Source organism: Notothenia rossii, assembly GCF_949606895.1.
Source record: "Notothenia rossii genome assembly, chromosome: 7".
In the NCBI taxonomy this organism is placed as follows: domain Eukaryota; kingdom Metazoa; phylum Chordata; class Actinopteri; order Perciformes; family Nototheniidae; genus Notothenia; species Notothenia rossii.
In genome coordinates, this window is record NC_136905.1 from 2,024,186 (window position 1) to 2,048,235 (window position 24,050).

The window sequence follows — 24,050 nt, forward strand, 5'->3', positions numbered from 1 at the left end:
TGTTTAGTGTTTATCCTAGTTGGGAAGAAGTGAGAATGTTAAATGTACAGGATAAACTCCAAGGCTTTAGGTATGACAGAATGATATCACCGCATCAAATCATCTCTGTCAAACAAAAAATTATAATACTGACACGTTTGATCAGCAGGATAATCTCCACAGATTAACACCACTTTAGGATTTCTGAAGTGTTTGAAAAAATATAGTGTGTGTGTGTGTGTGTGTGTGTGTGTGTGTGTGTGTGTGTGTGTGTGTGTGTGTGTGTGTGTGTGTGTGTGTGTGTGTGTGTGTGTGTGTGTGTGTGTGTGTGTGGTGGGGGTACAGTGTGTGGTCATTGAAAACGTTCTTCACAGAAAATGGTCCGGGCCAATGAGTGTGAGTTTATAAAGTTTATAAAGATATCTTTTTATTGTATTAGTTTTATTCTGTTCTCCTGATAGCTTTGTGAAGCACCTTGAGATGACGCTGTTTTTAAAGTGTGCTATATAAATGAAATGTATTAATATTATAATTATTATAAAGTACCTGAAGGCATCCTCAGACCCTGAACGCCTCACAAGTTGTTGCTCACACTGACAGCTTGAATCTGATAGGGCGCCCTGGTCGTCATGGAGACAGGAAACGGTTTCTTTAATCTGTAATCCATCAGCGTCTTCATGATCACTTCCTCAGAAAGGAAGCTCAGGGAAGTGAGCGACACTTGAATCTATATTCTAATATCTCTGTCTCTTGGTGCTCTTAAAGCACTTTGAATGGCCTCGTGTTGAAAGATCTTTTATCAATAACCTTTCTTTGCCTTTCCTTTAATGGAGCGTTTGAACAAAGGCAGGGACAGAGAATCAAGACGTCCTCAGAGAGAGTCTGTCTCCTTCTATAGACCTCACACTGATGAACACAGAGAGCGACTGGACGGCAGCACGACCCGCTGGTCACACTGAGATCATGGCCTACAGAAACACCTGATCACGTGACTCACTGCAGAGGCCTTCACACAGCGGGGGGGTTTGTCTGAAACAAGGGGGGTTCCTGAGAGACCACACCTCAAATCAAGCTAACCAATCATGTTGAGTCTTTATCAAAGAGGGTTACAGAACCTCTCCATAGTCAGAACCAAGCTGGTTCCACCTGAACCTGTTCCTCCAGGACTCTGGTCCTCTGCTGTGACTCTGATCTCTGAAGAGTCCTTCTTTTCACACACTTTGTTCAGTCTGGCTTTTAGTTCTTTAGTTGATTAAATGTTTTAGTTATTCTGTATGTGTGTAAAAAGAGTTTCATTTGAAATTGCACATTTATGTTTACTTGTTCTCCTTCTAAAGACTAGCGTTGGATCATTTGCCTCTGATGCCATGATTTCTTTATTTGTATTTATTTTTAGTCAGAAACAAAACATGCAACAATAATAATAATAATATTTATTTTTTCTTATAATAATAATTATAACAGAGAAGAAAAAAAAGTTCAAGTTACACATTTCTTTTAAATAAAATGAATTCTCAAATAGTGTCTGTCATGCTCAACAGGGGCAAGACGAAGCTTAGTTTATAGCCCCCCCCCCTCTAGCGTACATTTTCCCTTTAGATAAAAGATTAGGTCAGCGTCGTGTTCGTGAGGTTTTTGAGTTTTTTTACAAAACAATCAAAAAGAAATAACTTTTACAACTTCAAGAAATAATAGATATGAGTTTACAGGTCCTGCTCAGAACCATTCAGGATCTGGCTCCTAAATAAAACGTTCAGTTTAGATAGACGTGTACAATGTGTCCGTTCATCATTACAGGGACTCCACAGACCAACACCTCTCGATGAGATGCAATGAAGTTTGGAATTTGTTCGTATGAAAATGCCGTTTCCTCTCAACATGTGTGTTTCCTCTCCGTGTGAAAAGTCCCTGATATTAGGAGGTAGTTGTTGATTTGCGGCTTTGAACATCATTTGAATCGTTTTAAAGTCAACCAGGACTTGTTGTTTTAGTGTGACGTGTAGCTGAAGAGAGAAGAGAGCGTGAAGTGATGATCAGATATAAATACGATCAGATATAAAGATATATTAATATATGATATTCCAGTGAAGCTCCACCTCTCCCTGGACGCTGATACACAGCAGAGCGTAGAGACTGCAGAGAGACAGACATGGATCAGCTGCTGCTGCTGCTGCTGCTGATGCTGCGGGGCTCAGGTAAGAATCCACTTTATTAATTATAATATCTGAGTGATCTCTCAGTCAATAACAAACTGCTGCCACACTGATGGCCAGCTACACACACCCACACACACAGGCACGCTCACAGACAGACCTCACAGGGAGCTCGAACACCCTCCTATTAGAGACAGATCATTAGATTGACCTTTTTCTAATGTACGATTCTCGAGCACATGTAACCCAGGTCACCAAAGGTTAACTCCTGTGGGATGAACCCTAAGCCAATCGTAACACAGCGTTTTCAGCACAGAAGTGCCTTAGCCAATTAGAATGCATCACTTTGTTGTAAGGTTGTGCACACACACACACACACACACACACACACACACACACACACACACACACACACACACACACACACACACACACACACACACACACACACACACACACACACACACACACACACACACACACACACACACACACACACACACACACACACACACACACACACACACACACACACACACACACACACACACACACACACACACACACACCAAAGGGAACTATAGGAATATGCTGCCTTTGGGCTCCACTGTATCTCAGGTAATATTAAAACAGCTACAGGTCAGTTAATTAATGTCTGCAGTTAGTGATAGGGGAGTGAGGCATTCAGGTGACAGCAGAAGGTCGGAACTGGTAGCATCTCTTTCAGTTAGTTAATGTCTGCAGTTAGTGATAGGGGAGTGAGGCATTCAGGTGACAGCAGAAGGTCGGAACTGGTAGCATCTCTTTCAGTTAGTTAATGTCTGCAGTTAGTGATAGGGGAGTGAGGCGTTCAGGTGACAGCAGAAGGTGGGAACTGGCAGCATCTCTTTCAGTTAGTTAATGTCTGCAGTTAGTGATAGGGGAGTGAGGCGTTCAGGTGACAGCAGAAGGTGGGAACTGGCAGCATCTCTTTCAGTTAGTTAATATCTGCAGATAGTGATAGGAGAGTGAGGCGTTCAGGTGACAGCAGAAGGTGGGAACTGGCAGCATCTCTTTCAGTTAGTTAATGTCTGCAGTTAGTCATAGGGGAGTGAGGCATTCAGGTGACAGCAGAAGGTGGGAACTGGCAGCATCTCTTTCAGTTAGTTAATGTCTGCAGTTAGTGATAGGGGAGTGAGGCGTTCAGGTGACAGCAGAAGGTGGGAACTGGCAGCATCTCTTTCAGTTAGTTAATGTCTGCAGTTAGTGATAGCGGAGTGAGGCGTTCAGGGGACAACAGAAGGTGGGAACTGGCAGCAACTCTTTCAGTTAGTTAATGTCTGCAGTTAGTGATAGGGGAGTGAGACGTTCAGGTGACAGCAGAAGGTGGGAACTGGCAGCATCTCTTTCAGTTAGTTAATTTCTGCAGTTATTGATATGGGAGTGAGGCGTTCAGGTGACAGCAGAAGGTGGGAACTTGCAGTATCCTCTGTGGTTCCTCCTGATGTAATTGTTGCTGTAAAACATGTTTCAGTGTGATGATGGTGCACCATGACTCATTTGAACTGAAGGAGCATATTCTCTAAAGTGAACGGTTGCTTTAACTCTGAATATGTGACTTCTCTGTGTGAACGTGTTCTTCTCAGCTAGAGTGAACTGGTGGAATGACTCCAGAGTGAGTTCACTGACGTGTTCCTGAGATGATAGGAAACTCTGTTTATCTTATCTTCTGGTTTCTCCTCAGGACTCCAGGCTGAAGGAGAACACAACTCAACAGGTAACGTGCTCAGTTTATTCACCCTGTTACTCTTTAACGCTTGTATTTTGTTCACATTTTACATGATTGGGGTCGAAAAGAAAATAGGAAATGAAATCCCTAAAATATATATATTTTCTGTTTCTTAACTCCTAAGAATAAATGTAGCATTTATGATTAATATTGAAAGATACCCTCTGCTAGATCACATTTAACAAAGGAAGTTTAATTCGTTTTTGTGATAAAGTTATAATGTATGTAATAATCCTCATCCAAAATAATAAAGACTTTGAATGCTCAATTATCTCATTGTTTTCTAAAGAATTGGCGTAGGACCCCAGTTTGGCCAGGGGCAGCCCTGTATGTATTGTATGTATTGCACTAGTGTAGGCCATCCTGAATGCCTCTCCTCCTTTCAATATCAAACAGCATAAGTTGCTTGGTGTTGACATAAGAGGCTGTGTTGCAGTACCAGATGTGGTTCACATTTAGAAATATAAGTCACAGAATAGAGAGCATAGTCGTGCACAAGGACATTTCAAACATACGCAATAAAGTTTAGACAATATTTACACAAACAGAAGGAAATAAAAGAGTGGAGCCTACCGAGACACGCTGTGCAGGAGAGCAGCGCACTTCCATTTGTTTGGCTTCCCTTCCTTTTCTTCACAATCCTAGTTTTGTTCTCCCTCCTGTCCAGAATGTGCCAAAGCCAGCGTGGCGGACATGGTCTTTCTGGTGGACGGATCCTCCAGCATCGGGATCAGTAACTTCCAGGAGGTGCGAAAGTTTCTCCGAAGTGTCGTCACAGGACTCGACATCGGGCCCGACAAGTTTCGTATCGGCCTGGCTCAGTACAGCGATGAAACCTACCAGGAGTTCCTGCTGAAGGATCACATGGACAAGACATCCCTGCTGGAGGCGGTGGACACATTTCAATACCGAACAGGAGGCACAGAAACAGGCAAGGCCATCGACTTCCTCCAGACGCAGTATTTCACGGAGGAAGCAGGGAGCAGAGCCGGCCAAAGGGTGCCTCAGATCGCTGTGGTTATCACGGTCGGAGACTCCACGGACGATGTGATCGCACCCGCCCAGCGCCTGAGGCAGCAGGGAGTCATCGTGTTTGGCATCGGGGTGGGAGCAGCCAACCTGAAGCAGCTCGAGTCCATCGCCAACCGGCCTCCAGAGCGCTTCCTGTCCTACATCAGTAACTACGCGGCTCTGCAGACGGTGAAAGACAGTCTGCTGAAAACTGTGTGCATCTCAGTGAAGGATCAGAAGCAAGGTAAGGCAAAGGATTACAAAGTAATTTATCTTGCAAACACAATATTCATAAGAAAACACCCACCCAATAAGCAGCATAGTCTAGGTCTGAAAAGTAATTAAATAACATTAACTCTCAATCTGTTATCTCAGTAAATATTTTCCTAATGAGTTTATGTTCTTCTTCAATGAAGTACATTTTTAAAATGATGGTCAATTTAAAGTAATTTATGCGATCAAGCGTTGCTTATTTGTATTCTATACAGAGCACACTAACAGCAGATCTCTCACTGTTCTTGTTCCTGTGTTTTCTCTCAGCCTTGGCAGAAAGGTTTGCAGACATCTTCTTCCTGGTGGACAGTGGCGTGACTGCAGCAGAGTTTCAGCAGATCAGGAGCATCCTTACCCGACTCGCCAATCAGCTTAACATCGGAGCGTCCGCCTACCGCCTGGGCTGGGCTCAGTACGGTCAGGATGTCAAGGTGGAACATCTTCTTAATGCCCACCAAACCAAAAACGAGACGCTCCATGATGTGAAGCGTTTCCGCCAGCGTAAACTGCAACCCAACGAGCCTCGTAATCTGGGCAAAGCGCTGATGTACGCCAGCACCAACCTCTTCACGAGTGATGCGGGAAGCCGTGCGGAACAAGGCTACCGACCGTTCCTGGTGGTTATAAGTGGGAAAGACTCTGATGATCCCGTGTATAGGGAGTCCCGCCTGATCAAATCTTCTGGAATAACCGTGGTTGGGTTGAGCCTCGGGGCATCAATGCAGGAAATGAGAATTGTTGCCACTCCACCGTACATATACCAGTCCATCACCAACATTGTACCCACAATGAGGGCTGCTTTCGAAAGAGAGGAAGCGGAGACTGCTCTCACTGGAGGTGATGAAATGATGCTATGACTGAATATTACTGTCATTTATAATGTTCTTATGGCACCTTTGAAAATGCATTTTACAACAATTGATTCACTGTCGGTCTCTTTCCATATGCTGAATGAAGAAAGAATTTCAAGAATAAGCCCCTTTAATTTAGCTATCTTGTTTCAGGGGGGCTCTCAAAACATTTCACAATAATAATTTAAAAAGCTATGAGAAACAAAGATACAAATTAAATTCCTCCTGTTTCAAGAGAAATACGAAGCAAGAGCAGGTATTTAAAATAAGTGAAAACAAACGCCTTAAAGAAACGCAATCAAAAGATCTCTGATACGTGTTTCTGACAAATGAGTCAACCAGTTTGATTACATTGCGAGCTTTGACAGTGTACTTTCAACTGATGCATCAACAAAACAGATCTTGCCTTAGATGGTAATAACATGAATTCAAACATTACACATTTAACGTAACTTTAGTTTGAGATGTCCTTTATGAATTTGTGCAAGTTTTCAATATTAAATAAATGTACTTGTGCTATGTTCAGACACAAAGAATTAGCTTTGGTCTATAATAGTGAATACATAAACACAGTAAGAGAAAGTACGATGTCAAATAAGATCAAATATACTCATATATTTAAAGCAAACTCTTATTACATAAACTAAAGTTTACAAGAAATATATAAGGTCCAAAATGGAAAATGACAAATTCCTCTGAAAAGATATATTTAGTATATCTGAATCTATTATTGGAAGAACTGTTGTAAAACAATTATTATAGTATAGCAATAAGAAGTCAACAAAGTTAAAAGCAATAAGTATTCCACGTCTGAGTCTGTCTTTTTCATTTGAATGTTGGTAAACGGTTATTTGGTGATAATTATTCTATGATAATGCACGCCCTTTCCACAGATTGCAAAGCAGCCAAACTGGCCGACATTGTGTTCATCGTCGATGGGTCTGGAAGTATAGGAACCCCCAACTTCCAGCTCGTGCGCAGTTTCCTGCACTCGATTGTGAACGGCCTGAAAGTCAGTCCATCCAGAGTGCGAGTGGGCATCGTGATGTACAACGAAATAACCACCGCACAGGTCTACCTCAACACCTTCAACAACAAGGACGAATTGCTGAAGTACATCAAGATCCTGCCCTATCATGGAGGCGCCACACAAACTGGAGAGGCCCTGAAGTTCGCCCTGGAGAAGGTCTTCATCAAGCAAAAAGGAAGCAGGAAGGATTCTGGTGTCCAGCAGGTGGCGGTGGTGATCACAGACGGGGAATCGCAGGACAGCGTGAGCACACCGGCGGCTGAGCTTCGTCGGGCCGGTGTCACTGTTTACGCCGTAGGAGTCAAAGATGCCAACCGTGCCCAGCTGGTGGAGATGGCGTCTTATCCTACGAATAAACACAAGTTCATCGTGGACAGTTTTGCCAAGCTGAAATCTCTGGAGCAGAGCCTGCAGAAAAGTCTGTGCCAAAACATCCTCCGGTCAGCAATATCTGTCAGTTCAAGAGGAAACGCCATCAAAGAAGGTGCGAACCACTGATTTAAACACATTACATCACATCATGCTGAGCTTTAATAAGTTCATCCCACCATGAACATTACAAGTATGTGTTTTAGGTAAGTTAAGTCAATGTAGCAGTAATTCATTCATTGGGTGAATAACTCAATATTTTTGCTTTTCCAGGCTGCGTGCAAAAGGAGGAAGCAGACATCTTCTTCCTCATCGATGAATCAGGAAGCATTTACCCCAACGACTTCAAGGACATGAAGAAGTTCATGATTGAGTTTCTAAATACCTTCAACATTGGTCCACAACATGTCCGCATAGGGGTTGTGAAATACGCACATTCCCCAGATTTAGAGTTTGATCTGACAGCACACTCAGATGTGAAGAGTTTGGAGAATGCCGTAGAGGCAATTAGACAAATAGGAGGCGCGGCAGAAACAGGGAGAGCACTGACTTCCATGGTCCCACACTATAATCGAGCGTTGGTCACGCGTGGTCACGAAGTCCCAGAGTACCTGGTGGTGATCACTGATGGAAAGTCCGCTGATGAGGTGAAGGTTCCTGCAGAACAGGTGAGGGCGCAGGGAGTCACTGTATACGCCATCGGGGTGAAAAGTGCAGATCCAGTCGAGCTGCAAGAGATCGCCGGCGACCCCAAGAGGACTTTCTTTGCCAATCATTTTGACGCTCTGACTCCAATCAAGGACGACATCATCACAGACATCTGTTCTACAGAGGGTAAGAAAAACTGGACGAGGGTTTAAAAATGCGCTTCTGTAAATGTGGCTGTTAAAAGTAACACACAATAATTTGCCTATTATATTCCAGCTTAATCAATTAGGCTTTACACTATATTTGACTTCTAGAACTTCAGAAATATTAAAAAAGTGTCCATCCCAGTTTCTCAAAATCAAAGGTGCTGTCTTGAAAGGTCTTACTTGATCAGTTCAAAAGCCAAAGATATTCACCTTAGTGACAGAAATGTTATTGATTTCTTGATTATCAAATGAGTTGGTGATTACCTAATTGAATAGAAAGCTTTTGGTTGCAGCTATATCTGACCGCTGGACTGGAGGTGCAGGTACTGGATCCATTGTTTTCCAGATGCACATCCTAGCTAGCTACCATCTGTATGACGCATAAGGTATCTGTTACATCAACTAAGAATCAAACTAAGAACCCAATCGGATATAAGTCTGACAATGATATAAATATAAACTGTATATATGTCATTGTTAAATACATATATGATATAAAGGCAAGTTTATTTGTACAGATACATTTCAACACAAAGAAATTCAAAGAATTTAGAAAAATATTAAGCATTAATGGATTTAAGATGAAGTGCAACAAAAACTCATTATAAAATGACATTTACAAAAACAGTAATTTACAGCCAAGAAGAATAAGAAGGTTATAAAATATAAGAATACAAATAAAGTGCAGTGTAAGATTCAAATAGTTGTTATATTTAAATGAAAGCTGCGGCAGAAAGAAATGGACGTTGGTCAAAACTAGTCAGAATACAAACAGAGACAAGACAACAAACAACAGAAATCGGTAGACCAACAAATATAATTGAAATATGTCTGCCTTCAAATAGTTGCAAAAATGTGGTTCTCTATTCCAAAAAGCAGAGAGTTTGTACGAGCCTGAAATGTCCCACAACCAGGAAAAACAAACACGAACATGTCTATGCAAATGTGTCCACAGCTTGCAGTGATAAACCGGGCGACCTCCTCTTCCTGATTGACAGCTCTGGAAGCATCGACCCACAAGACTACGAGAAAATGAAAGACTTCATGAAATCTGTCATCACCAAGTCCGTCGTCGCGCAGGACAACGTGCATGTCGGCGTCGTGCAGTTCAGCACCATCCAACGACTAGCGTTCCCCCTCAACCAATACTACAGCAAGGAACAAATGCTGAACGCCATCACAGCAATGCAGCAGGTTGGCGGAGGCACACTCACAGGGGAAGCCATCACGGATGTGTCGCAGTACTTTGACGGGCTGAGAGGAGGGCGTCCTGGCATGAGGCAGACGCTGATAGTGATTACAGACGGCGAGGCACAAGACGAGGTCAAAGAACCCGCCGTGGCTCTGAGGAACAAAGGAGTGGAGATCTACGCCATCGGAGTGATGGACGCCAAAACGACCCAACTGCTGGAGATCAGCGGCTCAGCAAAAAGGACGTACACTGAAAGGGATTTTGATGCTCTGAAGGACTTGGAGACCGAGTTGGCCTTGGAGCTCTGTACAAACACAGGTAGGACAACACAATAGTAGATAATCTCGGGTCATATTTGGCTTCCATGGAAGAAAGCATCCAAAATACACCAAAGAACATCATTGATCTGTTCACTATAACGTAAGTAGTTCTTTAAAGTTCCTTTTACATGCTTTTTGACCCGATTTGTGTTTCTACTTCCTGACAGATTGTAAGAAGACAGAACAAGCTGACATTATTTTCCTGGTGGACGGCTCCACGAGCATAACCCTGGAGAAGTTCAGAAGCATGCAGAAGTTCATGTCGTCCATGGTGATTCAAACCATCGTCGGCAAGGACCTGACGCGCTTCGGGGTCATCCTCTACTCCACCGACCCCAAATCTGTGTTCACTCTGAAACAGTACAGCTCCAAACGAGAGGTCCTCAGAGCAATTCAAGAGCTGAAGTCCCCGTACGGAGACACCTACACCGGCAAGGCTTTGGCGTACTCTTTACCGTTCTTCAACAAAGACAATGGCGGCCGGGCGGAACTCAACGTGCCTCAGATCCTCATGGTGATCACGGACGGGGATGCCACAGATCGCAACAGTCTGGTAGTGCCGTCCGTGGCTCTGCGGGAAAACTGGATCAGCGTCTTCAGTATCGGAGTTGAAGGAGCCAACACGACACAGCTGGAGATCATGGCCGGGCACGACTCCTCCAAAGTTTTCCACGTGGATAACTTTAAGGCCCTGGAGACTCTGTACAAGAACATTACTCAAGTCCTCTGTGACATCACCAAGCAAGGTAATGGGCATGTGCGGTTATAGAAAGTAACTAAGTACCTTAACTCCCTAATTAAGTACACATTTGAGTTAATTTACTTAAGTGCTTTTTTAGTGTTAATTACTTTTTTTCTACTTTCTACTTCTACTCTATTACAAACCACTGGGAAATATTATACTTAACAATTTAATACATTCATCTTACAGCCTTTAATTACCTTGCAGATTTATAATGTATTTAGAATTTTTCAATGTGGCCCCTGCTATGAGGAGCTACTAAAATAACTTAAACATACAGTATCAGCTAAGTTATACCAAGAGACCCAACTCAATTAACCTGTCAGTGTGGTGTTAAGCAGACCGGGCCCTCCCATACAGCCAGCAGCTCCTCACACCTCCAAACATTGCCGTAAATTCTCAAATATAGGTTTTTTGGATAAAGTAATTACATGCTCATCATCAAAGTAGTTTTTTTTTCTCGCCTGAAAAACCGTTAGAACTTAATATTAAGTAATTCAAAAGCTTACAAACTGTTTTTTTGGCAAGTAAAGGTCTATAAAGGTGGCGACGCTATGCAAAGTAATATAAATTATTCCCAGAACTGAAGTACCAAGTCATAATAAAGCAATGTAGAAGTACCCTAGAGCCAGAGGTTTGGACTCGAGTCACATGACTTGGACTCGAGTCAGACTCGAGTCACCAATTTGATGACTTTGGACTCGACTTGACAAAATCACAAAACACTTGCGACTCGTCTTGGACTTGAACACCAATGACTCGGGACTTGACTTGGACTTGAGCCTTCTGACTTGAGGTGACTTCATACTTTAATTCAGAGGTCTCCAACACGCCGATCGCGAGATGCGGCTAGAAGAGCAGACTCCAGTCGGGGAGAGCAGCATCTTCAGCCGCTCCAACTCTTGCTGAGAATCCATGCAGGGAGGGGCGGCACTTTATTTAGCTGGGCCACCATGCGGCCAATCATATGCGAGGACACACTAGGATCATATCATTATGTGAAAGAAGGGTGGGGGGCAGACGCTCCAAAGACAGCGGGTGTAGTGGTACAGGACAGCTACAGAGCGACGGGGAGACGGGGAGACGGGGAGCCGGATTTAAATGCAAGCGCGTCGGAAAAAGTCAAGAAATTAGCGAAAACCGAAAAAAGAAGCAGCATCTGGCTGCATTTCAATGATATTGGAGAAAGAAAAGCTGAGTGCACGATTTGTAAAATGAAAATAACCTTCAGAGCAGGGTTTCTCTTTGGTAACCACTCAGGATTTATTGTCAGAGGTGGGAGAAGTTCAGATCTTGTACTTGAGTAAAAGTACCAGAGTGTAGGAATACTCTGTTACAATAAAAAGTCCTGCATTCAAAATGTTCCTCAAGTGAAAGTAGAAAAGTATTATCATTAAAATATACTTAAAGTACCACCTGCAGAGGGATCTAGACTCAGGTGTTCTTTCCCCCATAGAGACCGCCTCGCTGCACATTATCCCTGGCATAAAGATAGATGCTGGGTCCCTTATAACATTTGTACACAGTGGAAATAAACATTCTGGTCACCTCAACATCAGGGATCTTATACATGAAACTCCTTCTGAATCAAACCGTCACGGTAGCCTTACCTTACTGATCCCTCTTAAGTTAAGCCCCAAAGCCCCCCTCGGCGGGGGCTTTTTCTTTTTTGTTTTCACGACACTGTGTCTCAGGGCATCTTAATATTTAAGAACCTATTAATGTGTTATACCAGATTAACGGGAAGAATCTCAGCTAACTGACGATACAAACCATTTTTACCAAAACAAGTCTCATAAGAAGCATCTAAATGACCCCTGCGCGAAAAATGCTAACGCACTTTGGCACAGAACTCAAGATAAAAAATACCCTTATTACTTATCGTAGCTGCACATACAAGATATCCGATTAAAGCTGAGGTTCCACAGATTATTTAGGTATAGTATCATCACTGACTGATCCGAACTCGCGACAGGGGAAGCAAACTCAGACATCAGAACACGTACCTTTACGGAGCTTTTACGGGAGATCGTCTCACCGTAGTTGTTAATCTGATCAAAAGACTTGTTCAATGGCATTAAAATGAGAAAAAACGCAGCTGAATCGGTTAATCCATAGGTTGATAATGTTTCTGTGGATTTGAAAAAAATATTTATAATCCATAATTCAATTTTTATGTAAAAATCGGAGAGTAAAAGTTAGCTGCTAATGGTAACCACCAGAGTTATCGCAGCTTCCGGTTTTAGCTATGCGTCAGTCTCACACACACACATTACCAAATAAGGAGTATGTGGGAGTTCCCCTCGATTCCATTGGCTCGGACGGTTAGAAAGAGATGTCAATCAGCAAAATCAAGCAAGGGGGGCCAGAGTTATGGAAAATCCACCCAAATGACCCCAGAAGTGGTTGTTATTTTGCTAAATCTCTCTTAAAAAGGTCAAATTTCACTTGTTTTGCATCAATCTTTATACAGGGTACTTATTATATGTTGTAGTTTGGATTACTAAAGCTTTGAGTCTACCATCCCATCATTCAAGGGTGGTTTTCACTATAAGTAATATTTTTGTTTTTGGACAGACACCATAATTTACATTTTTTGTTCAATCTGAATTTACTTTAAAATAAAACCATTTATATTGATTCTGACACTTCTACATCCAACTCACAGGTGTAACCTTGCTTTGAGAAAAGAGATTATTAATTTAACCCTTTTAGAAGGGAAAATATGTTCATTTGTTCTGGGAATGTCATTTTCGAGCCTGAGACCTGAAAAACAGGCTCGGGGCTTAAGAGGTTAAAATAGAAAAAAACACGTTACTTTACCAGCAGAGAGAAAATGGATTATTCCATTATTAATGTGACTAATAAAGAGCAGTTTGATCATTAAGTGTTATTCTGTTGATGGATGTCATTACATTTGTTGAAAAGCACATAAGCACTTGTTTAAGACTCGTTTTGTCAAAGTTTAGGACTTGGACTTGACTTGAACTTGCCCATCTTGACTTGAGACTTGACTCGGACTTGAGCGCAAAGACTTGAGACTTGACTCGGACTTGAGCGCAAAGACTTGAGACTTGACTCGGACTTGCAAAACAATGACTTGGTCCCACCTCGAGTTGACAAGGCATGAGGTGAATACAGTAAAATGATAAGGTTGAGGATCGTTTGTTAATCATATATAAATGAATAAACCTAAAATTTCCCAAAGTATATCTGCCAGCATTTAAGGCAAATATCAGCCAGTTATGTCTGTCGAGCAATTTGGGATTGCATTCATAAGTTAAGTTGGGAATGTAGATGGTGTTCACAGTGGCAATGACCGGTAAGGGCCACAGAAACCTTAAACCACAGTACAATTCAGTGTTGTAGGTCAGTGGTTCTCAACCTGGGGGTAGCAATATAAATAAATGTAGGTCTCGAGATACAAATAAAACAACATATTTTAATCTACAAACACATATTTTATATCGGGAAAGCCTGTAACCTGTTAAGCCCGAGAGACCCTGGTACCGGGGCCCTCCCGCAACATCTTGCAAGAAACAGTGTCTGAGGGCATCTTAACATTTAATAAACTATGAATGTTTTATATCCATGTAACGGGAAGAAAATCATCTAACTGATCTTTTTTTTTTTTTTTTCAAAAAAACCCCCACAATGCTAACGCTGAGCCTCAGAATTAGCAACGAGCGAAAAAAGCTAACAGATTACTGCACCGAAACTCACTCATAAAACCCTATTATATATCCCATCTATTCGCATCGTGAGGTGACACAGAATCGATGAGTACGGACATTAGCGGGTGGACGGGAGACACTATGGACGCGCTCGTGAACTGTCAACGGGGGGGGGGGGGGGACCTCTGTGATGTTGCCTGGCAGCGCAACACTCAAATGTGGGACATAGTCTCAATTTGTGGGACGCGGGACAAATAATAAAAATGCTGTTTGTGCAGTCCCGGGACACCTGGTCACCCTACACACACACACACACACACACACACACACACACACACACACACACACACACACGGTGCTGCCCCTCACACACACACACGCTTCAAATCAAGTTGCATAAATGCTTGAGCTACATTTTTATTGTAATTACTGTGAAGTCTGCCCATTACGTTTTCGTCATTATTATTAAGTAACATAAAGCCTTTTATAGATACACAACAAAGAATCAGTACATATAGGTCGTAAGACCCAATTTGTGACAGGAGATTTTTGCAATGGGGTGATAACACCAGGACAACTTGTGTTTAATTCCTCTTTTTAAATTGTCACTTCCTAAACATCAAAATGCCGCCTTTCCGAAAAATTACAAAACTTAAGGATACCATTTATTATAGGTTACATATTAAAAAAGGTGTACATGTTATACATTTGTGCAGGGATGTGGTATTTCTGTGTTGGACCCTGAAGGCAGCATCTCCCTGGTCCAATGCGATTTCTGCATGTGAGTTTGGATTATTTGCAGAGAATAATCTCTGTGTCAAAAAAATTCAGAAGGACAATCTCCCCATATTAACAATACTTTAAGATTTTTTAAGTAACTATTAAATCTCCGACATCTGTCTCTTTGTCCCTGAAAACAGATATTTTTTCAGAGGTATTTTTGTCCTTTCTCTCTGTGTTGACAGATCTGCTGTTTCAACCCAACATCTATGTTTCCTCCTCGATGTACGGGGTCTCCGGGGCCCAGCAGCAGGGGTTCCAGGTGTTCAGAGGCTCCGCCTTCACCATCAGTTGCTCCATACAGCCTCAGTACCGAGGAGGCTCCTTCCAGCTCAACTTCACCTCCATCAACTCAGCAAACAACTCCAACTCAGAGCCAGCTGTCAATCACACTGCCCACTTCCTGTTCCCGGTTGCAGAGCCCGCCCACCAGGGAAGCTACAGCTGTGTTTATCACGTCTTTGCTTTTTCTCACGACTTCTCCTCTGAGAGCCGTCTGCTCTCCGTCACCGTCACAGGTGAGCTGTTAGAGTTTACTGTAGGACAGAGCGTGATGCTCCCCAGGAGAGCGCTGGTGAGGACTGAGTGTTTTACTGTGAGCCCTGAAGCAGTCACACCCTTACATCACATGTAGCTTTCCAGAGCAACGTACAATAAGTGCAATGAACCGTGAAGACATGAATCCAGAACAGCAAGAGCCCTGCATCTACATCAGCTTCAGATCAGCCAGTTTCAGTAGAACCACTGGTAGACCAGTACAAGAGCCCTGGAGCAGGCAGCTACTGGTAACCAGTGAACCTGACTTCCTGTTCCCAGCTGTGATCAGGGATTTATAAGTGATCCTATATAAACCGTTTATAGAGAACAGACACCTTTAAAACAAATGTTGTTAGCCTGTTATCTTACAGTCTGAAGTCCCTCCAGAAGTCAGCAGGTCTCTGATGGACTGCTCACGCCTCCTGCAGGCCGTATCGCTTCATTACATCTTTCATTCTGTGTCTTTTATCTCTCTTATTTGATCTTCCCTGCATCTGTTTCCACACTAGTGTTTCTCCAGTCAGCTGTTGTTTACATTGGAGTATTGCCATGAGTACTGAGTGTTTAACAGATACAGCTAGCAGCTTCTCCCTACAGTCCTACTGTCTGGTATGAACAGGAGAAAGGGTTGGGCTTGAATGAAGATCTTAAGAAGATGTAGTTTATTGTAATATAACTGTAGAGAGGAGTCTCCATGCTGAAGTGGGTTCAGGTCTCTGTGTGTTTGCTGACTCTTGATGTGATGCTCTCCTTGTGTTCGATCAGATCCAGAACCTTTTATCATCCGAGCCGTCGTCCTGCCGCTGACTCAGCTGCTGGGGATCGTCGGACTTTACTTCTACTGCAAGGTACGGAAACATGTTGTTGTTCCACCACTGACTGAATGATGAGGTACTGAAACATGTTGTTGTTCCACTGACTGAATGATGAGGGACTGAAACATGTTGTTGTTCCACTGACTGAATGATGAGGGACTGAAACATGTTGTTGTTCCACTGACTGAATGATGAGGGACTGAAACATGTTGTTGTTCCACTGACTGAATGATGAGGGACTGAAACATGTTGTTGTTCCACTGACTGAATGATGAGGGACTGAAACATGTTGTTGTTCCACTGACTGAATGATGAGGGACTGAAACATGTTGTTGTTCCACTGACTGAATGATGAGGGACTGAAACATGTTGTTGTTCCACTGACTGAATGATGAGGGACTGAAACATGTTGTTGTTCCTCTGACTGAATGATGAGGGACTGAAACATGTTGTTGTTCCACTAACTGAATGATGAGGGACTGAAACATGTTGTTGTTCCACTGACTGAATGATGAGGTACTGAAACATGTTGTTGTTCCACTGACTGAATGATGAGGGACTGAAACATGTTGTTGTTGTTCCACTGACTGAATGATGACGTACTGAAACATGTTGTTGTTCCACCACTGACTGAATGATGAGGTACTGAAACATGTTGTTGTTCCACTGACTGAATGATGAGGGACTGAAACATGTTGTTGTTCCACTGACTGAATGATGAGGGACTGAAACATGTTGTTGTTCCACTGACTGAATGATGAGGTACTGAAACATGTTGTTGTTCCACTGACTGAATGATGAGGGACTGAAACATGTTGTTGTTCCACTGACTGAATGATGAGGTACTGAAACATGTTGTTGTTCCACTGACTGAATGATGAGGTACTGAAACATGTTGTTGTTCCACTGACTGAATGATGAGGGACTGAAACATGTTGTTGTTGTTCCACTGACTGAATGATGACGTACTGAAACATGTTGTTGTTCCACCACTGACTGAATGATGAGGTACTGAAACATGTTGTTGTTCCACTGACTGAATGATGAGGGACTGAAACATGTTGTTGTTGTTCCACTGACTGAATGATGACGTACTGAAACATGTTGTTGTTCCACCACTGACTGAATGATGAGGTACTGAAACATGTTGTTGTTCCACTGACTGAATGATGAGGGACTGAAACATGTTGTTGTTCCACCACTGACTGAATGATGAGGGACTGAAACATGTTGTTGTTGTTCCACTGACTGAATGATGAGGGACTGAAACATGTTGTTGTTCCACTGACTGAATGATGAGGGACTGAAACATGTTGTTGTTCCACTGACTGAATGATGAGGTACTGAAACATGTTGTTGTTCCACTGACTGAATGATGAGGGACTGAAACATGTTGTTGTTCCACTGACTGAATGATGAGGTACTGAAACATGTTGTTGTTCCACTGACTGAATGATGAGGGACTGAAACATGTTGTTGTTGTTCCACTGACTGAATGATGAGGTACTGAAACATGTTGTTGTTGTTCCACTGACTGAATGATGAGGTACTGAAACATGTTGTTGTTCCACTGACTGAATGATGAGGGACTGAAACATGTTGTTGTTCCACTGACTGAATGATGAGGTACTGAAACATGTTGTTGTTCCACTGACTGAATGATGAGGTACTGAAACATGTTGTTGTTCCACTGACTGAATGATGAGGGACTGAAACATGTTGTTGTTCCACTGACTGAATGATGAGGTACTGAAACATTTTGTTGTTCCACTGACTGAATGATGAGGGACTGAAACATGTTGTTGTTGTTCCACTGACTGAATGATGAGGTACTGAAACATGTTGTTGTTCCACTGACTGAATGATGAGGGACTGAAACATGTTGTTGTTCCACTGACTGAATGATGAGGGACTGAAACATGTTGTTGTTCTACTGACTGAATGATGAGGGACTGAAACATGTTGTTGTTCCACTGACTGAATGATGAGGTACTGAAACATGTTGTTGTTCCACTGACTGAATGATGAGGGACTGAAACATGTTGTTGTTCTACTGACTGAATGATGAGGTACTGAAACATGTTGTTGTTGTTCCACTGACTGAATGATGAGGTACTGAAACATGTTGTTGTTCCACTGACTGAATGATGAGGGACTGAAACATGTTGTTGTTCCACTGACTGAATGATGAGGGACTGAAACATGTTGTTGTTCCACTGACTGAATGATGAGGGACTGAAACATGTTGTTGTTCCACTGACTGAATGAAACAGTGTGTGTTATTGAACAGGAGTGATGCAGGAAGTCTCACTGTGTGCTGTCATGTCTCTCCAGGCCACCAGGGGGCGGAGGCCGAGCCGACAGGAGGACATTGAGCTGGATTACCTGGGTGTTCCTGCTGAAGAGGAAGGAGCTCAGGGAGCGGAGTAGCAGCTCCAAGGAGCTCCTCTCACACACATGGGTTCATCAGCTCTTACAGCTTTTAACCAACGTTAGCAAATATAGCTTTCACTCTGAAAGTCACCAGCAATGTGTGAGTGCCTCCTGACTTCCTGACTTCCTGTGAGCTCCAAGCCCATTGGTTCCCACTGAAGATGAAGATCTTTAATTTTTTTTTATTTTTGAAAAGTCCAATCAGTGAGTGCAGTTTGAAACAACAGACACACTAACCCGACCCACTTAGGGAATGAATAGCCGAATAATGTTACATATGTAATTTAAAATTAGGCAAATCCCCCCTAAAATAAATATTAATACCCAATGTTTGATTCAAATGTGATGACAAATGAATCCTGAGATAACAGGAGGAATGTGTGACAGCACCATCTGCTGCTGGGTTTGTAGATCTCAAGCACGTTGAGGGTTGGTGTTCTTTTTCTTATCTACTGAGCTCGGCTTTGTTATACATTTTCATTGTTCAGGATTTTGTTACTTGATAAGAATTGTTTATATTTTGTAAGAATTTAAATATTTTCAAGAATTCTGCTTATTCTAGAATGTTCCCAAATTCATAAGACTTTTGATGCAACAATGTTTTTCTTGGAATTTACATAATTTTGTAACAATAATTTTAATTTTTAATAAGTAATGTGCTTTGTTACGTAATCAAGAAATGCCTAATTTTATAATAATGTGGTAAAGAAATATTTAGCATTTCTTAAGAATTTGTTTTTTTTCAAAGTGTTCAGATTATTGTTGTGCTTAAACTTAAATTGGATTGTCATTATTACGAAGTCATTAGTTTTGTAATCGAGAAAGGATTTTCCTTCAGAAGAATTTTGATACATTTTGTGAATGAATTTTTCACAGCTTTATTCACAAGAAATCTGCTTTATTCGTTTTGCCTTTTAAGTTTTGTGCTTCCTGATCGAGGTTATGACGTGATGACTGCTTGGTTTTGATATTAGGTTGCTGATTTTTACCACTTAAGCATTTAGTTGAATATTCTTCTTGAAGATTTTCCTCAGATCAGAATGATTTTTAGTAGAATTTAGCATCACAAGTTTTGCTTAATTCTTTTATAAATAATACAAAATAATTTCGGATTCAAAAGAATATGCTGACGTAAATAATCTGAATTAAACATGAACACAACTTCAGAAAATAATAGAGATGATCAAGATCACTGTAATACATGTTTCCATGTTGTTTTCTATGTCCCAAAAAAATAATAAAACTTCTTGAAAAATCCATAAAACTCTTGAGAGTCATCTGATTTGTCTGTTTAGTGTTTATCCTAGTTGGGAAGAAGTGAGGGCCGTGGGAAGTAGGGGTGCTGAGGATGCTGCAGCACCCCCTGGTGGAGGACAGGGGAACTACACTTCCACAAGATTAAATACAAATATAATCCAAAAAAAATGAATTTTCAGCCTTGATGTAACAACATTCATAATTAAGTAAAGATAACACCATTTTCAGCCCGGTTACATTTTCCATTTGCCCTGTACGATGGCCGCTGTAAGTGATGAAAGTGGGGGATGTTGGCTTATCAGGCGCCCGCAGCTCACAGCCAGCGTGAGAGAGAGAGATAGAGAGAGGGGGTGCACCGGTACCGGCGGGGAATGTTGTTAGCTTCTGCTGCGCTAACGGATATAAGAAGCTGTTTCTACAATAATGTGAAGGGAGAGCTCTCCTGTCAGACTGAGAGGCTCAGTGAGGTAAAGGACTCTGAGTGTTTAGATCAGGGGTCTCCAACCTTTTTCTAACCGGGAGCTACTTTTGAAAAAAGAAAGTGGCCAAGAACTACTCATGTTATTTTATATAGATTTCAGTGCACATATCACATTCGTGACTCAAGAGCAGAAACATTAACATTAACATGAATAAACTTGACTTTCTCATGAAGAGAAAAAAAGACAAATAATCACCATGCAATACTGAGTTCTGCTTTAACATCAATAACTACAGTAAACCGTTTTACAGACAAGAGTGCAAAGTTCCTAATTGTAATAATAACATTTCTAGCTCTATAATTTAAATTATTTCAAGCATTTCACAAATTTGTTTAACATGTAAAAGGGGAATATGGCTTGTGCTTTTCTCAACTTGCATCAAGCAAACATATGTCTTCAAACATTCAGTCTGTCACTGCATTGTTGTCTTTCTCCTGACTCAGCTAATGTGACACCTGGCACTGCATAGCATCCACCAGAGCACTGTACTGGGGTGTGTATCCTGACAAATTGACTCTGATTGAGTCATTGAGGTGTTCATCAGTAAGTCTTGTCCTGAATTTGGATTTGATAAAGTTCATATCAGAGAATGCTGATTCACAGCGATATGTTGACCCAAATAAGCAGGACAGTTTCAGTGCAGCAGTTTGAATGTTTTTGAATTTCTCTGGGTCCAATAGCTTCCAGAAATCTTTGTCCATCTGATGTGCTTTCAGCTGAATGTCATTCTGGAGATTGATTATCTCCAGCTCCAACTCTGAAGCACTGAGACTGAAAAGGCTGGCCAGTTGCTCAGACATGTCAGTAACATCCACGATGTTGAATGGGTTAGCAAGGAAACTTGCACAGGGCTCAAGCTGTTTAAAGTCAAGAAACCTGTCCTCAAATTCCTGCCCAAGCTTAGTTAAGCAGTCACAGTACTTTGATAAGTCAAGAAAGCCAGCAGCAGCTTTATTCTCCTGCAGTACTTTTTGAACAGAGGGGAAATGATGCAATTTATTTCCCTTTACTTGCTGGAGATATAGACACAGATTTGCTTTAAAGGCCTTTACAGCACTAATCATGTCACATACTGTTTTGCCATTGCCTTGTAGCTGGAGGTTAAGCTGGTTTAATTTTCCTGTCAGATCAGTCAAAAAGGCCAGGTCAAGTACCCAACCAGCATCAGATAAGATGGAGGTGTCCTCCCCCCTCTCTTCCATGAAGAGCTTTACCTCATTCAGCAAGGAGAGGAAGCGCTGTAGGATTTTCCCTCTACTCAACCACCTCACCTCAGCATGGAGAAGGAGATCTCCATATTCAGCTGACAGTTCCTCAAGAAAAACTTTGAAGCTCCTGTGTTGCTTTGCCTTCGCTCGGATAGAGTTTATTATTTGTATCACAGGTTTCATGACGTGATTGAAGTCCATAACTTTGGCACAAAGTGCTTCTTGGTGAATGATGCAATGGTAACTCAGGAAACGTGGGAAATATGGATCTGACTTACAATTTGCGATAAAACCGTTGTGGCGACCTCTCATAGCCGGGGCTCCATCAGTTGTTATGGATACAAGCTTCTCCATTTGCACGCCTTTATTTATGAAATAATTCTTAATAGAATTATACACGTCCACACCTCTTGTTGTTGTTTTGAGTGGAAGCAGTGTCAGAAATTCCTCTTTCGCCGTAAAATCCTCAAACACCATCCGGATGAACACAGACAGCTGAGCTGTGTCGCTCGCATCCACCGACTCGTCGCACTGTATGGAGAACCACTTGCACCTGACCATGTCCCACTCCAACTGTCCCATGGCATCCACTGACAGCGCCGACACTCTCCTCGCCACAGTGTTGTTTCCCAGTTGCACATCGTCAATGGCAGACATTATCTCCGACTTGCTCTTGTGGTCTCTGAACAAAGTCTCTGCCATAACAGACATCGCTCCCTTAAGAACACCGCCATCAGTGAAAGCGTTTTTGTTCTTTGCCAAATACTGAGCGACTCGGAACGATGCTTCTGTAGCTAGGCTAGCTTTCTTGGCAGGCTTTGTGAACAATGACTGCTGCCTTTGTAGCGTAGCTTTTAATTGTTGTACCTTCTCAACGCGAAGGCAACTGCCGGCGGGATACTCCTTTGAAAAGTTTTCGTGAAGTTTTGTGAAGTGCCGCTCGACATTTCCCTTCTTCCCCACCGCAACACTCGAGCCACAAATTAAACACACACACTTGTCTTTGAAACTCGTAAATAAAAATTCATGTTCCCACTCGTCATGAAAGTAGTATATTTTAGATTTCTTCTTTGACGGACCTTCCTCAGTTGTCATGAATGCATCTTACATCTCTTTTTCTCTATCTTTCTTACTCTCAAAATATACTACATAAATAAATATGTCTCAACATGTCAACTGCACTTTAGCGCCCTCTGGTGAGCTACTCGGAAAACCTCCGCGAGCTACTGGTAGCTCGCGATCGACGTGTTGGCAACCCCTGGTTTAGATAGTTCACTTTAGTCTAAGTTATCTCAGTGGGTCTCAAACGTTTTGATCACAATTTATGTAAACAAATATTTCCAAGGCACTCCTCTATAATTATTAGGATAAATAAAAACAGGTTTGAAATCATTCCAATGTATACTGTAGGACAGTAAACCAAACATATTGTTTAAAACTGGAGATATTTAACAAAATGCATAAATAAATTAATGTTAACTGATAAAATAAGATATAAATGAACCACAAAAATAAAAGTTAGCCTACATTTATTTGTTATTGGCTATGGGTTATTGGATATGTTCAGATACTTATTTGATTATTAAAATTCAAACCGATCTTTTTCATATGGTTGTTTTAGAGTTGTATTCCCTAGATCAGTCTCTAGTTTGGGCGCTCAAAGTGCACCAGATTGAAGCATTTTACTTTAAAATGTTAAAAAAAATCTTCCCGGGGGGACACCCCCGGACCCCCCTAGAGGATGTGAAGTCCACCCCCCAATTAAAACATGTTCAGGCAATACTAAATACATTTGAAGCCTTTTTATATAAGCTGTCCACCATATCAATACGTTTCTCTGTTTGTAGTGTATTGGTCTTTTGTAGAGGTTTTTCCTTGCCAGCTAAAATCTTGCCTAGGGCAGCAAATTGGTGAAAACCGGCCCTGGTGTCATCCCCACAGCACCCCCCATTTGAAAACATGTTCCCACGGCTATGAGTGAGAATGTTAAATGTACAGGATAAACTCCAAGGCTTTAGGTATGACAGAATGATATTACTGCATCAAATCATCTCTGTCAAACAAACAATTATAATACTGACACGTTTGATCAGCAGGATAATCTCCACAGATTAACACCACTTTAGGATTTCTGAAGTAAGAAGCTAACATTAGGCTATAAAGGAACTATAGCACGGTCACATGACTTCACGTCACCACCGCTAAGCTAAAGGAGGCTAATGTTGGGCTATAAAGGAACTACAGCACGGTCACATGACTTCACGTCACCACCGCTAAGCTAAAGGAGGCTAATGTTGGGCTATAAAGGAACTACAGCACGGT

General features: G+C 42.0%; 1 protein-coding gene across 1 annotated transcript; it reads left to right on the plus strand.

Annotated features, from left to right (window-relative positions):
* Positions 1–2,126: 2,126 nt before the first annotated feature.
* On the plus strand, positions 2,127–20,039 carry LOC307045507 (collagen alpha-4(VI) chain-like). Its single transcript, XM_079691192.1, has 11 exons — positions 2,127–2,174; positions 3,856–3,888; positions 4,568–5,155; positions 5,452–6,021; positions 6,929–7,549; positions 7,708–8,268; positions 9,244–9,798; positions 9,968–10,546; positions 15,182–15,514; positions 16,299–16,381; positions 18,683–20,039. The coding sequence occupies exons 1-11, from the start codon at positions 2,129–2,131 to the stop codon at positions 18,776–18,778; spliced, it is 4,065 nt and encodes a 1,354-aa protein (XP_079547318.1). The 5' UTR covers positions 2,127–2,128; the 3' UTR covers positions 18,779–20,039.
* The last annotated feature ends 4,011 nt before the right edge of the window (positions 20,040–24,050 follow it).